Source organism: Pagrus major, chromosome 2 (genome assembly GCF_040436345.1).
Source record: "Pagrus major chromosome 2, Pma_NU_1.0".
Classification (NCBI taxonomy): Eukaryota; Metazoa; Chordata; class Actinopteri; order Spariformes; family Sparidae; genus Pagrus; species Pagrus major.
In genome coordinates, this window is record NC_133216.1 from 20,357,940 (window position 1) to 20,379,184 (window position 21,245).

General features: G+C 43.5%; 1 protein-coding gene across 1 annotated transcript; it reads right to left on the reverse strand.

Annotated features, from left to right (window-relative positions):
- Positions 1 to 4,174: 4,174 nt before the first annotated feature.
- Positions 4,175 to 6,970, reverse strand: fzd9b (frizzled class receptor 9b). The gene has a single exon (XM_073489008.1). It carries the CDS (start codon positions 6,462 to 6,464, stop codon positions 4,707 to 4,709), a length of 1,758 nt encoding a protein of 585 aa, XP_073345109.1. The 5' UTR covers positions 6,465 to 6,970; the 3' UTR covers positions 4,175 to 4,706.
- Between the last annotated feature and the right edge of the window lie 14,275 nt (positions 6,971 to 21,245).

Sequence of the window (21,245 nt, forward strand, 5' to 3'; positions counted from 1 at the left end):
TAAACAAGCTGTTCTCAGAGGAAAATAAGGTCCCACAACACAGTTTGAAGCTAGAAAGGTGGCAGGGTCCGCCACATATAAACAAAGTAAAACAGTATGAAGCTGTGTTGCTCTTTTTATTCAGTTTATTCAAAAACTGAGTTTATTTTATTTGTTGAGGCATTAAAAAGAGTTTAATCTCTAAAATGTATTTCTTAGTTACTGTCTACTTTGTAAGCACACAACTTCTTGCGTGTTTGCCCATTATAGAAGAAGCATCCCTGATCTTTCACTCTTTACTTTTGACCTCCAATCAAATGGTTTCTTTCTCCTTATCCAGCATTTCGAGGGGGTTGATTCATGATTTTTGGGCTTTATGAATAAAACTGACTGAATTCATTTAGTCAGCTCAAGTTCACATCTTCTTTTGGGTCCTTCTCGGTGAATGTTTAATTAAAAGTTCTTTCTGATTTAAATTCAAAAGGACTTTATCTTCCAGCGGAGTTCATGTCTTCACTGTCTTTCATATCGAGATGAAAGGGTGAAGTCTGGAAACCGAGACTGACAAGTTACGTCCTTCAGGTCAGATAAAGTGCAGTTACCACTTGGATTTTTATTCACACTGCAGAAAATCTCCATGTTAACTGATCAGTGTGTCTCTAAAAGGAGCTTTTCCAAGAATCTCGAATCAAGGGTCGTTTCCTTCATACTTGTGCAGCAATTTGCCAGGTTTGTTTCGAAATAATGACGCTCATTTTTTTGAAAATTTGACTGCTGGAATTATCAGTTGGACCTTAAATTGATCAACTCTGGACTGCTGATTGGGGAAACATGGGATTTTGACTAAAAGAAGAAAAGAAGTAGAAGTATTTCTTCCTCCGCAGCGCTTCAAGAAATTCCAAGACACTGAACAAAACCCAGCCAGTCCTCTGTACTCCAAAACACTTTTAATCTCTCCGCCTGCGTGCTTTCATTTGGTGGACGTGATAGATGCTGCAGAAATATTTCAGCTGCCGTATCTCTTCACACACTTGACACTGTATCCTCACTTTGTCAAAGAAAGAAGCCGCAGGAAAAGCCAAATCCTCAACCTCGCCTGCGCAAGCTTTTACCCCACCATGTAAATGTTTATGTCTGCATAACGACGTGAGTCAGCATGTGCCTGTGCAATTGTGTGTGATTTCATGTGTGTTTGTGTCTTTGCTCTAACAGGCGAGACGGCGTACTGGGTGTCTGATCGGAGTCCGGTTGCGAGGAGTGGTGAGCTGTGTGAACTCTGGTGCTCTCTGACTGCCGCATTTTCATGGAAAGCATCTCTTTGGGGGCCTGCAGGTTTTCAATACGCTCATTTACACATCAAAACAGCACAGGAAAGGGATAGTGCTCAAGGGGGGTGAGGGACTGCAGGAGGAGGGAGGGCAGGGTAATGAAGGATGCTTTATTTTCTCTTTTTTTCCCCCCCTCAGGGCTGGGCAGGGGTTTAAGTCTATGAGGGAGGCGCATTGATGCCATAATGATCGCCTTTAATCAGACCCATGACCAGATGGAGGGATTTCTCCTCCCGCAGACAATAACATGGTGTCAGCAGCTAAAGCGGGAAGGTGTTTTTACGCCTTTTTATACAAAACAAATTGTACAAATCCTGTGTAAACGGACCTGTTCTGTGTTACTTCAGAGTCAATAAATACGCCAGTGGGCTCACAGGTTAACACAATGAAATACTGCTGAGAAACCTATAAGGAATAGTGTTGCCTTTTCTGGGAGTAGTCTCACTTTTGGCCCAGACAGACTTGCTGCTCAGTGCGACTGACACTATTTAACCTCCTGAGCCAGAGGAGAAGAAAAACAGCGCGGAGGCTCAGCCAAACTAAATCTTTTCGAGCGAGGCCGAGCTTACTTACTCCTGAAATTGGACATTACTGGAAGATGGGGTGGGGTCTTCCTCAGAACGAGCTCGGTGTTGATTGGCTGCTGCTGCCCCAGCACTGCAGACCTCAGGTGTGTGTGTGTGTTTGTGTGTGTGTGAAGGGAAGGTGTTCCCGGCAGCCACATCTCTGGCGCCAAAGGAACCACAGCTCAAACAAACTCTGTTTTTGGAACGAGCCTTTCTTTCTTGCCTCTATCTGAAGCGCTGTGTGCTGCGTGACTCCTTTGCTCTGCGAAAGAGGGGAGCTAAAAATAGCTGTCAGTGACCTGGAAATGTAGAGATACAATTCATATTTGTGGGAAAAGAAGCAGAGCGAAGGCGTCCTGCCTGCTGCTCTAACAAGTCCTTTCTGTTCACCTTTGTGATTCTTTCAAAACCTGACTTAGTCACATTCAGCGACATGTGAAAAAAATTTAACGAGAAGAAACGCAGAAAGGGCAAGAAAGTGAAAAATGCTGAGAGGGGAAAAGAAAGTTTAAACAAAGCATTAAAGACAAACTTGCCCTCTGCACTTCCCCCTCCATGTCCTTAACCCTCTGCAGCTACCTCCTTCCTATCTAATCAGCGCAGGTGGGACAAGCTGGTTTGTGTCTCACACGGCAAGTGCTCGGCCTCTCCGGGTCATGTCACTGGAGTGTAAACTGGGGAGGAAGCACGCGCCCCCGTTCAGGCGCCCATGAACTGGAACATGTGGCTGAATCACCACCAGCCGAGTCTCTGGCTGCGAGCGCGCTCCAAGCTAAACAGCCCTTTTTAATAGTTAAATGTGATCCACACGGTGTCAGAGTCCAGGACTCGCAGCGCTCGCCTGCCAAGCCATGGACAACGTCTACAATGGCTGAGTAATGAAAACAAAAAAAAAAAGAAGGGGAGGAGGAGGAGGAGGAGGAGGAGGAGGATGTTGGTAGTTAACCCACATCGAGGAAGGAATAAGTAATTGGAGTTAACTCAGGCGTTACACAGATCCACAGAACACTGAGTGGAAATGCGGTTAATTTACTACAGAGACAGACTGCAGCTTTGATTCAGACTGCTGTGTGTTTAGTAAATGAACACTAACATGTGCACGGAACATCGTGTAGTACATGAATCTTATTATAACTCAGCTGGAATTACAAATGGTGGAAAACTGAAAACAAAACAACTTTTTAACCTCTGGAGATGTCAGCCAGCACACGCCTGCTTCACGCTGCCGAGGTTCCAGTAATGTAATGAAAACAAGCTCCTGGTCATCACATTTTTTCCATGCTATCACTCCCATGTGCTGCCGCTGCTGGTGACACAGCACACAATTACACACATAGACATAATAATCAATTCCACTGCTGTCAAACACAGTCATTTCCACTGTGTTTTGCTGCGAGATGACTCCTCGCAGTGCGTGGCTGCAATTTACGCTGGCACTTAAATTGTTAAAGTCCCCGTAATGTAAAAGCTATTTATTTTCACTTTTTTATGGAGCATCTGAGAACACGGTGGCTCTTGTGCATAATAAAAATGGCCTTTATTACTGAAATGTTCGTTGGAAGATCCCAAGTTAGGGGGATTTATTTAATGACAATAATGTCATGCAAACTTTTTTTCCGCATCGGTCAGCGATCGACTGTTTTCTCGCACTCGGATTCATTCAAACATGGAAATCTGGATCTTGTGTATCACGGAATTCCCTTAATTGATCCCAGAAACACGGCCACAAACCACACATAAACTAAATATCAAGTTAATAATCCTTCTACTCAATGAGCGACCGCAGTTTTGAGTGCCTGCGCTTAACTCAAATCTGTCAGTGAGACCATGCAATAAGGCTGAAATCCACTTCAGATTTGTCCTCTCAGATCAAAGTGCTGAGTGTTTGCACGGGGATCAAATGGAGCAGCGAGAGGGCAACAACAGCGATTCTGCTCAAGGATTAAAAAACCCGCCATTAATTAAATATATTCCACCGCAAACTGCTCCTGCATTTTTGAAGACGATGATGCAAACACTAATGCTTTGCCACGGATTGTCACTCCATTCATCAGCGATTCTCTTTGAGGATTATTGTCGAGGACGCCTCAGGGGTGCGTAGCGTGCACTTGGAAGACAACACATTTGGCGAGGAGCCCCCCCCCGCTGAAAAAATAAAGATCCCAGGAGAAGAATGGCAGGAAAATCAGGAAAAACAAGACTGAAGTGAGCAGTCGTCTGTGACTATTTAATGTGGGACTGTTTAGGACGGTTAAAATGCTTAAATATTAGTTACAAAAATGACAACAAGGAAGCTGAAGATGAATTTCCACAAATTTATTATCCTCCAAAAGGCCAGAACCAGAGTTCTTAGAAAAGGCACTTAATTTCCCTTTACCTTTTAATAAATGCATCTAAACAACAAATCTGATAAGAGCCGACTTTAAATTAAATATATTTACAATAAATAAAACATTTATACAGATTTATACAGATAATCATGCCACTTTCAAGGGAGGAGACTAACATTTCCCAAAAATACCTCCCAGAACAGTCTTCTTCTTCTTTTTTTTTGCATTCAAACACTGGGCATGTCTACTGCACTGAACACTACTGAACAGAACTTATGGGTAACAATACTGAACACTTTCCCTTTATGCACTGAATACTGTTTATAGTTTCTCATAGTGACTCTTGTACCTGTGTGTCCCTTGGCAGCAGCAGAGCAGTAACAGTTCAATTCAACCACTCGTCTTCTTACAAAGTCTTTAGCAGCTCCTTTACTCAGGGCATATGTATGTGAGTGTGTGAGTGTGTTTGGCAGTGTGTGTGTGTGTGTGTGTCATGCTCCCTCTCAGACATGTGTGGGGTTGTCTGAGTGCAGGTCAGTCTTGGCCATGTGCAGAACCACAGCAGGAGATTTGTAGTGGCAGTGTGTGCTGCCGCAGCTCACCCCGCTGCAGGGTTTCCTGCTTCTAGTCCTGTCTGTCAGCTTCCTGCTGCACAGGCCCTGCCAGGTCTGCAGGGTCTTGGAGCTCCACACCCACACCCCGCTGGTGATGCCCACCACCAGCGACATGAAGATCTTCAGCATGAACACGGCCACCGTGGGCACGGACGTCTGCAGCGAGCAGTCGCTGCTGAGCCCGTTGAACGAGCCGCACTTCATCTGCAGCCCCCTCAGCTTCCAGTAGTCCATGTTCAGCCTCTCGTAGAAGTAGCAGACGATGACGCAGGTGGCCGGCACCGTGTAGAGGATGGAGTAGATGCCGATTTTCACCATGAGCTTCTCCAGCTTCTCCGTGTTGGTGCCCTCCGTCTTCATCACTTTCCGGATGTGGAAGAGAGCCACGAAGCCGGTGAGGATGAAGGAGGTGCCGATGATCAGGTAGCAGGACAGGGGGATGAGGACGAAGCCTGTGAGCGCCCCAGAGTCCATGCTTCCCACATAGCACAGGCCGGTCAGCTCGTCTCCAGCCACCTTCCTCATTGTGAGGATGATGATAGTCTTGAGAGCGGGGATGCCCCACGCAGCCATGTGGAAGTAGTTGCTGTGGGCTTCGATAGCCTCGTGGCCCCACTTCTTCCCCGCAGCCAGGAACCAGGTGAGGGTGAGGATGACCCACCAGATGGAGGAGGCCATGCCGAAGTAGTAGAGGATGAGGAAGACGATGGTGCAGCCCGTGGACTCCAGCCCTTCCTGGATGATGTACAGCTCGCCGTCCTCCCTGTCGCAGGCGATGTTCTCGGCCCCGGCCACCGAGCGGATGATGAAGGCCACAGAGTAGACGTTGTAGCACATGGACAGGAAGATGATGGGCCGCTCGGGGTACTGGAAGCGGTGAGGCTCCAGGAGGAAGGTGAGGACTGTGAAGGCGGTGGAGACGAAGCACAGGATGGACCACACCGTCATCCAAATGAAGGCAAAGTCCTTGTCCTGCCTGGACCAGAAGACGTCCACAGCGGGGGAGCAGCGGGGCGCACACGACTGGCTCTTCTCCACAAACTGGAACTTGTCTGGGTTCTCACAGGAGGCCGTGCCGCCCGGAGAGCGTCCGCTGCTGGTGCCCGGCTGCCTGGGGCGAGGGGGCACCGGAAGCATGCCCTCGCCTTTCTTGACCTCCGTCCTGGTCTCGTTCTCGGGGGCCTCCATGCACAGAGCGTTGGGGTCGTTCCTGGTGGGCAGCTTGGAGCAGTCGAGCGAGTCGGGCCAGGTGTAGCTGAACTTCTTCATGATGGGGGCACACTTCTCCCTGGCCTGCTCGCACATGGGTCTGCAGGCCGGGATGGAGGTGGACACTTTGTCCGTGCACATGGGGGCGTAGAGGGAGCAGAGGAAGAAGCGGAGGTGCACATCACAGCCGTAAGCCACCAGAGGGGCGAACTCGTTCAGCTTGATGGCAGCCTCCTTCTGGTCGTCGTGGTCCATGAAGTTGGGCATCCGGGTCAGGTTGTAGCCGATCCCCTCGCACATGGGGATCACGATGGGCTCGCACTTGGCTGGTCTGCCTCGTTCCAGGTCGTAGGAGCCGATCTCAAAGCTGGAGCCAGAAATCACCAGCAGACACCACAGAAAAATCACCACCTTCAGCGGGCAGCCGTCCACGCTCATCGTGTTAGTGAAGATCTGAGCTCTGCCTTTGACGAATAAGCATTAAAAAACAAAGTCAAAACAACGGGGGTCGGGAGACAGAGAGAGCCCCGCTATTTCCCCATGGCGAAGGCAGGTCCCAAATGATCCCTCTCCCGCTCCGTTAGAGGAGAAAAGCCCCTAAAAAACAGCCTCGCGCTGAAAGTAGCTGAGCGCTGGATTAGTCGGCGTTGAATTAAAAACGATTAATCCCACATGCAGTCGAGATAAAGGTCCGTAACTGAGACGTGACAGTCGGAAACTTCGACAAACAATGGAGGTGGGAAAAATGAGCTAAAATGAGACGCGGAGAGCCGGGTGATAATCCTCAGACCGACCGCTGGCGAGCGGATGAAAAAGCAGGTATCGTAGCGGCCGTCTGCGCTGTTTGTCCCCGGTCCAAAAGGGCTGTTTAGCCGCCTGTCGGCTCCTGCTCTGTCTCTCTCTCTCTCTCTCTCTCTCCGTCCTCCTGCCTTCAGCCTCGACACTGAAGTTTGAGAGCCGCTCAGTGGGACTCCAGTCAGGGGGAGAGAGGAGGGGAGGAGGAGGGTGGGCGCTCCGTGACGCTCACATTTCAGCCGGCAGCAACCACACAAGGAAAATTATCAGACAGATGCTGCAGGAGGGTCAGACGCCTCCGATGTGTCCTGTAGTGTGGTAATACAACAACACAACAATGCAAACACTCATTTATAGGAGAAGTAATGCGTTCAGAGTTCAATTAGATGGAAGATTTATCAACAAAATGCACATTGCAGCAGTGGAGTGTATGTTATGTTTAAGTATTATACATAAATTGCCATGAGTAGGCTCCATTTCTATTTATTTGACATTTCATACATTTTTCAAACACACATGTGAGATTATAAACCAGTATAAAGTGGTACAGATGTGCTCCACCACAACCAAAAAGCTTTAATAATTAAATAACACTCAGATGTGTCATTTCTTTGCATAATGAATACTTTTACTTTTGGTACATTTTGCCTGTAATAGAGATTTTTATACTAGTTTCGCCACTTTTACTCAATTAAATGATCTGAATACATCCTCCACTACTTCTCTTTTTTGCAGAATGGCCCTTTAGTTTAGTGTGTTATTACTTATTATTCACATAGGCTACATGTAAAAGTACTCCATAACAAGTAAAAGCCTTGGATTAAAAAACAGTATAAACAGGGCCGGATTAACCTTGTAGAGGGGGCTCGGGGCATAAATGAGTTGTGGGCCCTAACTTGACCCCCTTCACCTCGAGTTGCACAAGTTATAAGTTCATTAAATTCATTATTTTAAGAATCCATCAAGGATATCAAGGATAATATCAGCAAAAAATGTAAAAAACTGACATAAAAAGAGAGAAATACGTCACAAGTGTTTGTATTAGTGACTACACAGATCATTTAGTATACACCTCTACTTGTATTCAAATTTGCCTATACTTTTTAAGTATTAAAACAGGTCCTCTATCGCCTGTTTTGCCCAGATGTTCCAGGCTTGAGTAAAAGTACGGAAGTATAATCAGCAAAATACCTCAAGTATTAATTAAAAGTGCCTTTTAGATCATTATTATTAATTATTATTAAACATTATACTTACAAGCTTATCTTATATTTGTTATATCCATTTTTAAGTTGCAAGTACTAGTTACTGTGGCTGAATGAATGCAGTGTGGCAACAGGTTTAACATCACATTGTATGGACTAAAGTACAACAGCTGGACGACTGTGCAGTCTGTCAGAGAGTCATATTAATAACCACAAAATGCATCGGAAACTATTATCGTTTATTAAGTAATTATAAAAAACTAGAAGGACGTTAAAAAGGTGAGCAAAACTTTCCCCTCCGGATCCGTAATAAGAAACCTGTCAACACTTTCCTCCAGTCCAGTTGTAAGAAAATGCACGCTCCTCTTGTAAAGTGATAGTCCCAGTAGTGTTGTACTGCTGCGCACTCATTATTACTCTGTCACCATTTTCTGCTAATGTTCTCGTGCAGTATAATTTGAAACTTTATTGAGCCCTGCAGGTCAGGTCTCATCTGTAAAACAAAGCTGGGAGGGGGGCTTTCACTGCCTTGCTTGAGGACACTTCAGCAGGCGTGGGTCTCAAATCCACATGCACAGTGAATCCATAAATGGGATGATGAGAGAAAAAGACAAAACGGTGCACAGAATCAGGCACAACGTGTAAACAAATGAATGCACAGTGATTGTGCAGAGCCGAGGACTATTGTTTCCATCTAGTGGCTGAATGGGGCGAGTCTGCAGCTCCACAGCTGTCGCACTGAGCATTTGATCTTTTCTCAAACAGGGGAGGAACTCAAGGATTTTGGCCTCTTGCCCTGCAGGACTGAACTGGTTGTCAACTGCATACTGTCTCTATTAGCCCCTGTGTTAAAACTCTGCTGCAGGCAGGTTTGCATTTGTTTGTTGTGAGAATGACTCGTTGTTTGTGACATTTTAGATCAATACTAGCTGAGAAATAATCATAATGCTGGAGAAACAGAGAAATGACACATTTTAAAAGGCATTTTTTTACACATTTTTGGGAAATATACATCAGCCTATTCACTTTTTTTACCCCCCAAAGTGAGATAAGCAATATCACTCTCATAAGGCTGGAGGTAACAGCTATTATCTTAGCTTAGCAAAACGAAACAGCTAGCCTTGCTTTCTTTAAAATCTGCCAACCAGCACCTCTTATACTCACAAATTAACAAACTCTATGCTGTTTAATTAATCTTTTACAAAACATGTAGCGTAAAAACCTCAATTTGTTGTTTTATTGTGGTCTATGTGCTGTTTGTGTGAATATTTCTTGGCTGTAAAACCACAAATTGTAGTCTTTAGATTTAAACTGGCAAAGACAACTTATAACCTATAAAATGACACCATCTGTGTATATATTGGTTCGCTGTAAGCCTCACATTTATTGTGCTGCGTGGTCTGGCAACGGGCTCGAGCAAAAGTGAAGGTTGAATCACGGCATGGAGGAAGGATGCGTCTGCCATTGTGCAGGAAGAGTCATTGTTTTCCCCGGTCACTATCCCCAGGTAACGGTGGAACAACTGGAATAACTGTGGAAACTGTTTCCGCTTTAGGTTTTTATGTGGATTAAACACACATGATTATTTTCTTGAGGGCGAGCAGGAGGATTCAGACTAGCTTCTCCTCCTTTTGCTAAACTAAGCTAATCTCTAGCTTCATATGTGGGAGTGGCATCAATCTTATCTGAGTCTCAGAAGGAAAGCAACTGGCAAACTATTTCTTTAAGACGATTATATCCCACAATATTTTGATCTTCTCCAGCGAGGTGTGAAAGCACTACTGCTTAAATACTGCACTCTGTATTATCAGGCCATGAATAAACTGCTGCCTTATGAAAGGAAATCTGTCCGTATGCTCGCTAGATGACAAATTGGGCTCGATGAAGGCAGTGTGTGTTGTTTTATCAGATCTGGCATCAGGTAAAGAAAAAAAAAAGCCTCCAACTTCAAATTAAGCCCGATCGAGCGGGGGAGGAAATACATTCCAGGCTCCGAGATGATATCTTATTGTACGTCAGCACTGAGGCTTTTGGTGAATCAAATAGAAATGCTTTGACTGAAGCTCCATTACTACTCAGCAGCCTCTCCACTTTAACATTTTCAAGTTCACACTTCAAAGACAAGGGGTCATTGGAGAGGGCCTGGAGAGGCCTGAGTGTGCCCTTAGAAGGCTTCAGATTATTATCAGACTGATATCTTTCTCCAAGGTAAGCAGCACATATCAGGATGCATTAGTATCCAAGTCATAAAGCCTCTTATGGTGGGAGCGCTGGTGGATCAAGGTCTGACCCTTAAAGCAGTTTGAAGATAATTGATCCTCAATCCGTATCAGTGAGGGTTGAACTAAGGAGAGCAACCCCTTTCTGCTCAAAACATTTTTTGTATGTGATTTAAAGGAATATTTAGTCATTTTTGGCAATAATATTTGCTTTCATGAGAAAACCACTTTGATATCTGCAGGGGTAAATTTGAAGCTACCACCAGGAGACGGTTAGCTTAGCATATAGACTAAAAACAAGGGATAACAGCTAACCTGGCTCAGGATAGCACTTTAGTTTTTTGTGTTGTTTTTAGACAGATTTAACAAACAAGATGTAACGTAATTACTGAGTTTTAGAGGTGCTGGATTGATTACTGTCAGACAAAGCCAAGCTAGCATTTTGGCGCCAGTCGATATGCTAAGTTAAGCTAAGCTAACCAGCTGCTGAAAAATATAGTACGAGAGTGATATCTATCTTTTCATTCACTCCTATATTTCCCAAAATGGCGCACTATTTCTTTTAGAAATTTGCAAACGATGGTCCAGATAGCCTCTGGTTACATCTACGGCTAACAAAACCTGCCTACCAGCAACTTTAAAGTTCAGTAACTTGCATATTTATATTTCAGAAAGTTTATATTCCAGTATTTTGCCACAAATCCCTCTTAAATTAAACAAATGTTGTTAGGCTACTTTTGGAGAGAGCTAAGCTAGCTGTTTGCCTCTTTTGAGACTTTTGAGTCACTAAGCTGAGCTAACTTGCTGCTGGTTGTAGCTTAATGTTTATCACATGGTATCGATCTTCTCCTGGCATGAAACTGAATTAGTAATTGTAGTTTCCAACATGTCAAACCATTCCTTAAATCCATTGTGACACAACTTTCTGGCTTGATCTACAATCGGGCACATTGAGTTTGGGTGGCTTCTGATTCTTAGCTGATCAGTTCAGGAGACACAAGGTCTGACCGCACCACTGCTGTGTGTCCTGGGCTCTACAATAGGATACCATTGTGCTTTCTTTGTGTGTTTTTATTTCACCTAATTGTGTTATTTCATCTTGACCTTAAAGGAGAATGGGGAAAGAGCAGGAATACTTGCAACTGTGTATTTTGATTTGGGCAATCGCTGGCTTGCAGCTGATTTGTTTTAAGAAGGTCAATGCTATTTACTTTACCATTCTGGTGGAGGAAATGGATATATGCTATTTATTTCTCCCCCTGCTAGCGCTCTCCCGCTCAAAATACTGCCGCATGTCAAGTCTCTGTATGTCTTTGTAATAACCAGCCTCCACACAGAACCCCCCATCTTTTATTTCACGCATTCATCAGGCGATCCGGTGGAGTGTGGGCCTTGTAATTACTACCTCTTACTTATTGGTTATCATATATCAGGCACAAAGCTATAAACATCCCGTGGAGAACAATGGGAGAGCCTTGCCACAGCCCGGCATGACATTACTATCCTGTCTGAGACTGTTATGGGTGTAATAAGAGACACCTCACACTTAAAGCAATACATCTGGCCCAGTGTGCTGCCTTTGACAGGGAGTATAATGGCAAATTGTTGAGGCTTGGATCATGTAATTATCTCTTTGTTGGCATTGTGTAGTAATTTATGTAGTGCTAGAGGAATAAGCAGACACAGGAGACGAGTGAAACCTAGCAGCAGCAGTTGGAGTTTTCTTGTTTTCTAATCATGACTGGAGAATTATGATGTCTCTTTAAGTGACATTGTTCACTTCTTTCCAAGTCCACAATTTGAAATTGTTATTTGCTGTAATGAGAGGACAGTGTGCACAAAATGTCTCAGTTTCACTGTTATGCAATTTTATGTAGTGCTATTAAGTGACTGAGTGAATGGGCCTGATTCATCACCTCAGTCCATCTGTGTTCCTCATCCTCCAGTGTTTTGAAATGAGATAATGTCCTTTACAGCCTGCGGCAGGTAGCAAAGAATGACGCTGCTGTCATATCCTCACAATGTCAGCATTACTGGAGTTAAACAAGTGGATAAAGTGGCCGTTTCGCCGTCGCAAAGTTTCCAAATGAACCTCGATCCTTTGAAATGTTTTTGCACACAAATAACTGATAAAAGCTGTGAATATGAATGCATGCGAGCCAAATGAGCTACTAAAAATATTAACGTCTTTGGTCGTATGCCCACGCATGGATATTATAATCACTTGATTTATGAGTGTGCTGTTGATGGTCCCACAGTGCAATACACAGCGGAAATGAACGACCAACTCACAGCTGGAAAAAAGTTAAATGAGTGTGCATGGTGGCGCAATGGTTACAACAGCTCAAAACACAGAAATTAAAGTAATAAATCTATGGAAAATATTCGTGACAGATACATTTTCAGATTATAATAGCTGTTATCATTTGGTACAGACATTTTCGTGATAATAAAAAGTGAGTTTAGTTCAGTAGTTTCTTGTTCTTGTACCTCGAAACAGTGAATATACATTGTATTTTATAGTGTAAACAGATGTGTCTATATATTAGTGTACAGTCGCTGCTATTTCCGGCAGCTGTTTTGAACTTAAAATCCATCCTGCACTGTTATATTTGTACAGCTGGTCTGTGAAGTACACATAAACCAAACATTAATACTGGAAACTAGGCTACAGGTTGAATTTAGAAACTTATCTGTCTTTGCTACCAGCTGGCTACAGACAACATTTTAACAGTGCTGCCAGCTCTCTTTTAAGGACGGAGCAACTTGTTGCTAAAAGGGTTTCTAGAAACTTGCCAGATGATGGCTCATATAAATAGGATATATTTTATACAGTCCAGAGAAAGGGGGGAGTGCACAGTAGTCACAGAACTGGTAGTTGTTGTGTTTCGGTAAGCGTTGTGATGTTTAGACTTACTTTAACCTACGACAAAGTTCCCATCTTAGTTATTTTTGCATCTTTTTTTGCCATTTATAATATTATCTACCTGCAGCCAACATTTTCTACAAGTCCAGACTCTGTCATTCACTCAAAACACAGCAATTGGCTTTTTCCACAACAGATATTTTCCAATAAGCGCTTCAATAACGAGACCTACGTCTCTGTTCTATTCATGTTTCCCACTGAGCCATGACAGTGTGACAATACCAGGATCCTGAAACTGAACGGGCTGAAGGGAATCAGCCATTATTGTTTTTTTTTATTTACATCTCTGCTTTAGACTGTGATGTGAAAATATCTTCTGTGAAAAAGGCCTTTTGTCACCAGCTTTTCTTATAATTCACCTGACCTTCACCTGCCTGCACACCTGTCCCTCATTCCCCTCATCAACCACCTACATTATACACCTGAAGTATACAGAACTGCCACATTATGTACTCGGTCTCATCAGTCCTGGTTTTGTCTTCCATTTCAATCTATCTTCCCTTTTGGTCTTTATTGCCTTCTGTTAACAGGTTTTTGAATCAAGACCAAGAAAACTGTTTTTTTTTTAACTTTACCTGCTCTGCCTTTGCATCCTGGTTTGGGGTTCATGGCACCAGTAAGTACACAAAAACATCAACATCAGAGAAAACTGGAAATCTAAATGAAAATAAGTTGAAAGATTTGTCACCAGATTTTCTTTAAGGAGCAAGATTTTTAGTTAAAAACATTCAAAAAACTAACAAACATTATCAGCAGTGTGAGTAAACAACAGTGTTGACGTTATGTCAGAGACGTCTATATATTGTGTTGAGATGTCTACTGAAGTTAACATGCTAACAAGCTCTTCCCTGCCCGTCCTGTCTTGTTATACCACTTTATACCAGAGAGAGAGATGATAGTAGTAATCTCAACACAAAAACAGGTTTTCTTTCCACAATCACCTCTGGTTTGGTCCAAATAAATCCTCAATTCACAGAGTAAGATGTGAAAATATTCCTGTTCTACACGCCGTTTTCATCCACTGCTGATTTCTGACTCTGTAAATCACCTCCATCCCCTGTTGTCAAACTGACCCCGGTCGGTCTTGGAGGCTTTGTTCAGTCCAGGTTTAGTGTTCGGCCGGTTTCACTTTCACGTCAGGCTGCCAAATCCATTTGAGTTGGGCCCTGTCGCCTGTGGTGACTCCCGCTGTGATCCGAGGTCCTGGTCCAGACAAACCCTTGGGCCACTGGCCCCATGGCTAACTGAGCAATGAGTTAATTATCCAGTGTTAGCTAGCTACAGCCAAGGTTAGCAAGTAAAGGGCAGCAGTTGTCCGTTACTCTGGTGATATGCTGCCCCCTGTGTTTTTGGAGCTACGAATTCTGGCCATATTCAACAAATTACACTTTTAAGTCAAAAGTCTGAAAAATTGCTGAATTCTGGTAAAAATATGCCACCTTTTGAAAAATATGTGACTTATACACATGCTGTACATTTAAAAAGGTAAAGATTTGCATTCATCACTGCAGATAAATAAGTCTATGATAAGAGAATAATAATATTTAGTCTAGCAAAGAAGGTTAAACAGTTGGTGCACAACAGCTGGCCTCACTCTGAACTATCCCACCCCGGGTGTGACATAAGTTCAAAATGGCTCCTGTGGGAAACAGCTCCATAGGGTTTCAGTCTGCAGCCAAATCATCAACTCGTAAAAGCAGAGAAACACAAAAATAGAAGCACAGATGTTGACAACAGCACCAAAGTGTCCTCAGTGGGAAGAAAAAGGCAAAGTTTTGTGATGAAGTTTTCTCACAGTGTAGGTAAAGTAACCATAATTAATATTTATCAGTACAGATTATAAATGTGTCAACCTCAGGATGTTTATCCATACTTTAGCGGGATCATGAAGTCCGGATGTCAACACTCTCTCTGGTTCTTCTGTAAATATGTAATGAATGTGAGGTGCCAACGAGAGCAAACGTTTTTTAAAGGGCTTTCTAAAACAAATGGGCTCCGTTAGTCCCTGTGAGAGGGATTTATAAAAGTATCAACAGTGTACAGTGTTTGTAGAAGAGAAAAATAAAGGAGGAGTTCAGCAAATGTGGATTATAATCTTCTGTCCTTTAACCATGTCAACAAAATGAAATATACTTGTGATGTGTGTGTGTTTATGTATGTCATGCATGCAATGTGTGCATGTTTGCACTGGAGAGCTAATGCCGCATGACTCAATTTGCAACAGTTAAACGTCTCTGCTTTGTTTTTAAAGGCTGAAGTTTCTGGGCACACTCAGGTCCACTCTTGGATGTCCTTGGGGAGCAATGCAGTTGAAAGCAATACTACTGCGCGGCCATACAGCCGTAGTGGAGAGAGGTGGGGGTGTTTTGAATGGCTGAGGCTTTGCACAGAGGGAAAGTGGGGTCAGAGGATTTAGAAATATTTAAAGATAAAGTTTTTAGGGGAGGGAAGTCTAAACAATGATATCTTGTCGTTTAAATTGTTAGAATTTCTGTGGGAGGACATGAGAAGAAACAAAGCCTGTGTGCCAAAGTTGTATAACTGGAGAAGATGTTATATTCTTCTTTCCCAGAATATGAATTCTCCACAGGCGTCCTGCACTGGTAAGTGCTGGGATTGATTGTATTTCACTATGGGTCGGAGAGCAGCTAGTGAAAGACTGTAGACTGTCGGCCAGGCCGGCCTGGAAGGACTAAAAATGGACTGAGGGGGGTGGTGGAGTGAGCAAGGTTAAAGGAACAAGTAGCATATCTGACTTGAAATAACACTTGCAGTTGCCGTTTATTTTGTCAAAGCCTGTCAATCATGTTTCGAAAGTGTACTTACAGAACGAAAAAGCATACAGAAGTTAACTTGACATTCAAATATGCCATGTAAATCCTGTTTTATAATCTTACTGAGTAACTGAGAGAAGTCGGTGGGGTATTTGGATCCAGGTTAAATGAATAGTTCAACATTTTTGTTGCGAGATGGACAAGAACATTGATACCGCTCTCACGTCTGTGTGCTAAATATAAAGCGGGAAACAAGAGTCAGTTAGTTCAGATTAGCAACTGGAAACAGGGACAGCTAGTTTTGCTAACTTCCTGAGATATGATATGCTAATATGTGAACTTTAAAGGCGCTAGTAGGCCGCTTCTAATCAAGACATTGGCCAATGGACAGAGTCAAGCTAGCTGTTTCGAGACTTTGTGCTAAGCTAAACCGGTGCATAAGTAAAAATCCCAAAATGTTGATCTATTCCTTTATCATCATCTTTGCATGAGAGCATAAAAATACTGTTGCATTGTTATTTAAGGAAGTAGGCCAGTTGTGTAAAGGTGGTCTAGTAGTAGATAATGATGCCTTGAATTCTAGTTACAGGATCTTTTCATTGAAATACAGTAATCAGGTAAATGTTTAATGGCTTTTTGTCCAACTTGTGCACCCGTCTGAGAAACCCTCCACGGTGCACAGGTTCAAGTCTCGGCCCCCTGCCAGGCCTTCACATATCCCCCTCCTCTCTTTCCCTCCTTCTCTTCTTCATCTCTGTACTGTCGGAAAACTAATAAAATACTGAAGGAGGGCAGATTGCTCGCGCTTCTTTGAAAAAACGAAAGGAGAGGATTACTCCTCACAGCTGTGCAGTCCTGAGGCCGTATCTAAGGAGCCGCCACCAGAGAGGTCAGCCCTGTCGCAGCCTCACACTAGCCTTTAAATCAATCACATGTCAAGGCTGTGAATAGCAGGCCAATAAGCTCAATTAACACCAAAATACTCTGAATCCGTGCCCTTCTGCCGCCCGTCACCACCTCCTGGGAGAGGCCTCTCAGATCTCAGGACATGAGAAGATACCGACAGCCCGACCCAACGGAGCTGCCCACAAAGCTGCGGCCTCGCAGCCTCGTACAGCCCCTATCAAGCTATAGTCACATAACTTAAGCCTGCACTCACACACAAACAGCTCCGTGCCTATTTATACATCACATCCTGGCAACGCACATGGGAAAACAAGACCCCTGCACTATCAGTGTATCCAGTGTTGTCTGCCTCTCACTGCTCTGTCCCCCGTCTGATGTCGGAGGGGACAGAGACATAAGATAGCTGCTTAGGATAGCTGAAAGATGGCTGCTTTAGATAGCTGGAGATACCAAAACAACTTGATTATGCATTTGGCAGCAGGGAGCAGTTGTTGATATTCCAGACGTCGCATTCCCTGCCGACATTCCTGTGCGTGTAATTGTCTGTAGTGTCGTGTTATCAAATCATTATCGACATGAGTTAGCTGCAATAAAACAGCGGGACGGTATAATTTAAGTCTGCCTGCGGCGCTCTGCCCTGCGCTCTGAAATGAAAAGACACAAATGATTCTCTAACCACTGAGCTTTATTTGGATCCTGATTCAACTGATACCTCGATCAGAAAAAGACCAGACACCACAAATAGACGGAGCTACGTGATGTTACATGTGGCAGGCAAAAAACACCAGGATGTTGCAATCAGTACAGTGATATCTCTGCAGTAAATGTGAGTTTATGTTAAGACTGTGTTTGGGCTGTCTTGACTTTAATATCTTAAAGTCAAGACAAAGTTTGACTAATGCCATCACAAAAACTAAAATATATAACTAGTTAAGACTCTTCCACAAAACAAATGAAAGCATTTTTTTAATGAAACGCAAAAAACAAACCAACACAGATCACAGATCCATGCTGTAGAGCCTCTCTTCAGCTGCCAGGCTCCAGCAGATTTAGACCCTTGGTGGAGGCTGAAAAACTCTTAAGACACCATTAAAACAGGCCTGTTCATGGAGGAATCCCAGGGTGGTGTTGTGTTACAGAAGGACATCTGTGTCATGCTTCAGTTTTTCATCATCCCAAAGATAATTATTCTGTGAGCAACAACAACAACAACAAAACTTCTGTTATCATTTTCTAATTCTCCTTTTGAATAAAGGCAAAATAAGAATAAAAAAAATTAAGTTTATTAATTCAGATCACAAAATCTTCATCATCTGTTGATGATGAGTACATTAATAAAAAACTTAAGCATGTCTGAACAATGATAATGAAATATGAAAACTTATTTAAACTTACTTTCTTGTTGAGAGAAGCTTGACGCCTCTCTCACGTCTTCGTGGTAAATACGAAGCTGCAGCCAGAAGACAGTTAGCTTAGCTTAGCACAAAGACTGGAAACGGGAAAACAGCCATACAAAGGTAACAAAATCCACCTATGGGCACCTCTAAAGCTTATTTAGCAAAATGTCAAACTAGTCCTTTCAGTTAATACCCTTATATGAACTTTTCTGGAGCTTTTCATGACCATCATGTCAACTGAGCGACTCCATCCAAAGTTAGTCAGTGGACCATAAGTTGTCAAAAAAAAAGCACGTCATGTCCAACATTACAACACGTGTTTTAAAGTGAACTGAGCAATTGATAAAATGAAGGACGCAAGAGTAGCTTAAACATGTCAATGTTCAATAACTGTTGTAACTAAGTATAATTTTGAGGTACTTCCACTTTACTCAGGTGTTTCCATTTTCTGCTGTTCTTCCACAACACTTCATGTTGGAGACAAATATTGCACTTTTTACTCCACTACATTCATTTGTCAACTTTAGCTACTAGTTACTGTTTATATGGGCGACTTTAACTTTTACCAAAGTAACATTTTAACACAATATCTTGCTTTTTACAACACTGGTGTTAATTCCCCTCTAAATATGCAGTATATAAGGAAGAAGAAAAGACGAGAAGCTGCTCTGTAGTGTGGTGTTAAAGCAGCAGATACTCTGTATCTCTTGTCAGATGGCAGCAGGGTGAACAGACTGTGGCTGGGGTGTGTGTTGTCTTTTAGTATCCTTTGTGGATGATCAGAGTGACACAGTGTGACCAAACCCGTCACCTTTTTTATCAGTGTGTCGCGTTGCTGTCAGGACTGACAGTTGGTGATGAAACCCAGGTCCCAGCAGCTCAGCGTGGTTCCTGCGGTCTTATCTCGATTACTGTTTCTATCTGTGTTTTCTTACCAGAAGAAGCCTCCATCACGGCACCATGCAGGAAGTTTGGCTTGTTTAGTTTAGGGCACTTCAGCGGTGGCTCAGCAGTGATCACACAATGTGAGCCAAAAATGATACGCTCACACTAAAGACGGGGGTTTAAAATCAATTTGTTGTTCTCCGCTCACTTAGACTCTGCATTTAATCTCGTTGATCTTCTTTGATCTTGTTAATCTGCGTATCCCGTTTCTCAGGGACGCTGTTGGGAAATTCGACATGTGCAGGCCAAAGAATCATTATTCGTATATTCACACATGTCGACTCATTCTCTGCTGCAGCCAAGTGTGTAGATATGTTCAGGTCGGTGGGGAGGGGGGGAGCAGAGAGAGGGTTTGGGGTCCATTATAATTATGATGATGAAGCACAAATACCTCTGAGCATTTGCCATGTGTCTGAGCAGTCAGATTACAAGCTGTCAACCGAGCTCCAGCTGAAAGGAGAGCGAGACGCGGCAATGATGATGATGAGGCACAAATACCTCTTACCATTTGTCATATTTTTCATGTGTTTGACCATTTCAATTACATGCTGTCAGCTGGAGGGAGAGAGGAAAGGGAGAGAGTGCCTGAGAGATACGGTGCATGCCAGAGAGAGTGCGAGTGACACATGTTGCACCGAGTGAGTGAGGGGGGACACATGGTGGGCAGAGATAGAGACCTAGAGAAAGAAAGAAAAAAAAAAAAGCGATGCATGTGAGACAGAGCTGGCAGCGGAGAGAGAGAGAGAGAGAGAGAGCAGGGGGGGTTATATACAGAGTGAGAGCGGGTAGAGGACAAGCACAGGGATATCAACTATCTTTGACCCTCCATCGCCTCCTAAAAAACCCCGCCCCGCCCCCCACAGGCCCACCCTGTAAGCCTCGGCGCTGGTACGTCAAACGAGTCCTATTTATAACCTGTGGATGGATGAGGGAATCAGGTGGACTCTTCTCTGGAAACAGTCCACGTCTGAAGGGTGTGTGTGCGTGTTGTTAATGTATGTGTGTGTGTGTGTGTGTGGAGGGGTTGGATGTTAGCATGTGTGCATTTGTGCCTGTGAATGTGCACAGGAATGTATCACATGACTTAATGTAAGACTGTAAATGTGGGAACAGAGTCAAGTTTTTTCTTTTTCGTTTGTTGCAAAAAGGTCCCTTGTGTGTTTCTCTCCCTTTATTTTTTATATTTTATTTTGTATCTTACTTTACTTTAACTTTGTTTGGATAGTTTGGATAGCTTTATCATAACTATTTCAAAGCTCAAAAATCGACTTTTTGTTTTTTGATGTTTTCTAAGCTTGTGTTCACACAGTCTTTGTCAGAGCGTGTCACATAATATGGCACAAATATGCGAAGTGGCTCACTGATCATCAGTTTGAGACAGGAAGCATGGTGAAATACTACAACCAACACAGTGTGCAGAGACTCTGATGGAAGTTAAAGCTGCTGTAAGCACTGTTGGTGTTTTTTAGTATAAGCCATCACCTGTTTACCTGTTTTACCTGTTCCACCATCGCCGGTGTTTGTACCCGAAGAGGAGAATCCTGCTCTTTGTGTGCCCCCCTCGCAGACAGCACCGCCTTTTAACAGAGTTCTCTGTCCTGATTGGATAAAGTGGGCATGGATAGAAAGTGTCTTATCTCTTTTACTGCATGAGAGACACAGGTTACCGACCAAACACTCTATAACAGTGATTACTGTTGGACTATAGGAGCAATATATCAGCTTTAATGACAATAAAGTGTTTGATAAGTTACAACCAATCATATATTAGTTGCAGCGGGACTTCTCAACCTGGTAACCAAGAAAATGGAGGAGAAGCTTGCTGTGGGTGTGTCTCTCCATCCAGAGCTGCCGTACACTGACTGTTGCTGATGACTGTGGTGCTTTTGTAACCGTATGCATTGTAAGCATGTTACTAACTGTGCAGTCAGCCCTCTGTTACCATGCTGTTAGCTAATGTCAATCAAAACCAATGTGCAGCATGGTTTTTTTCTCACCGCACAAGCAAGCACTTCATCCCAGAGCTCCCAAGCACACTGCCAGCACTTGACC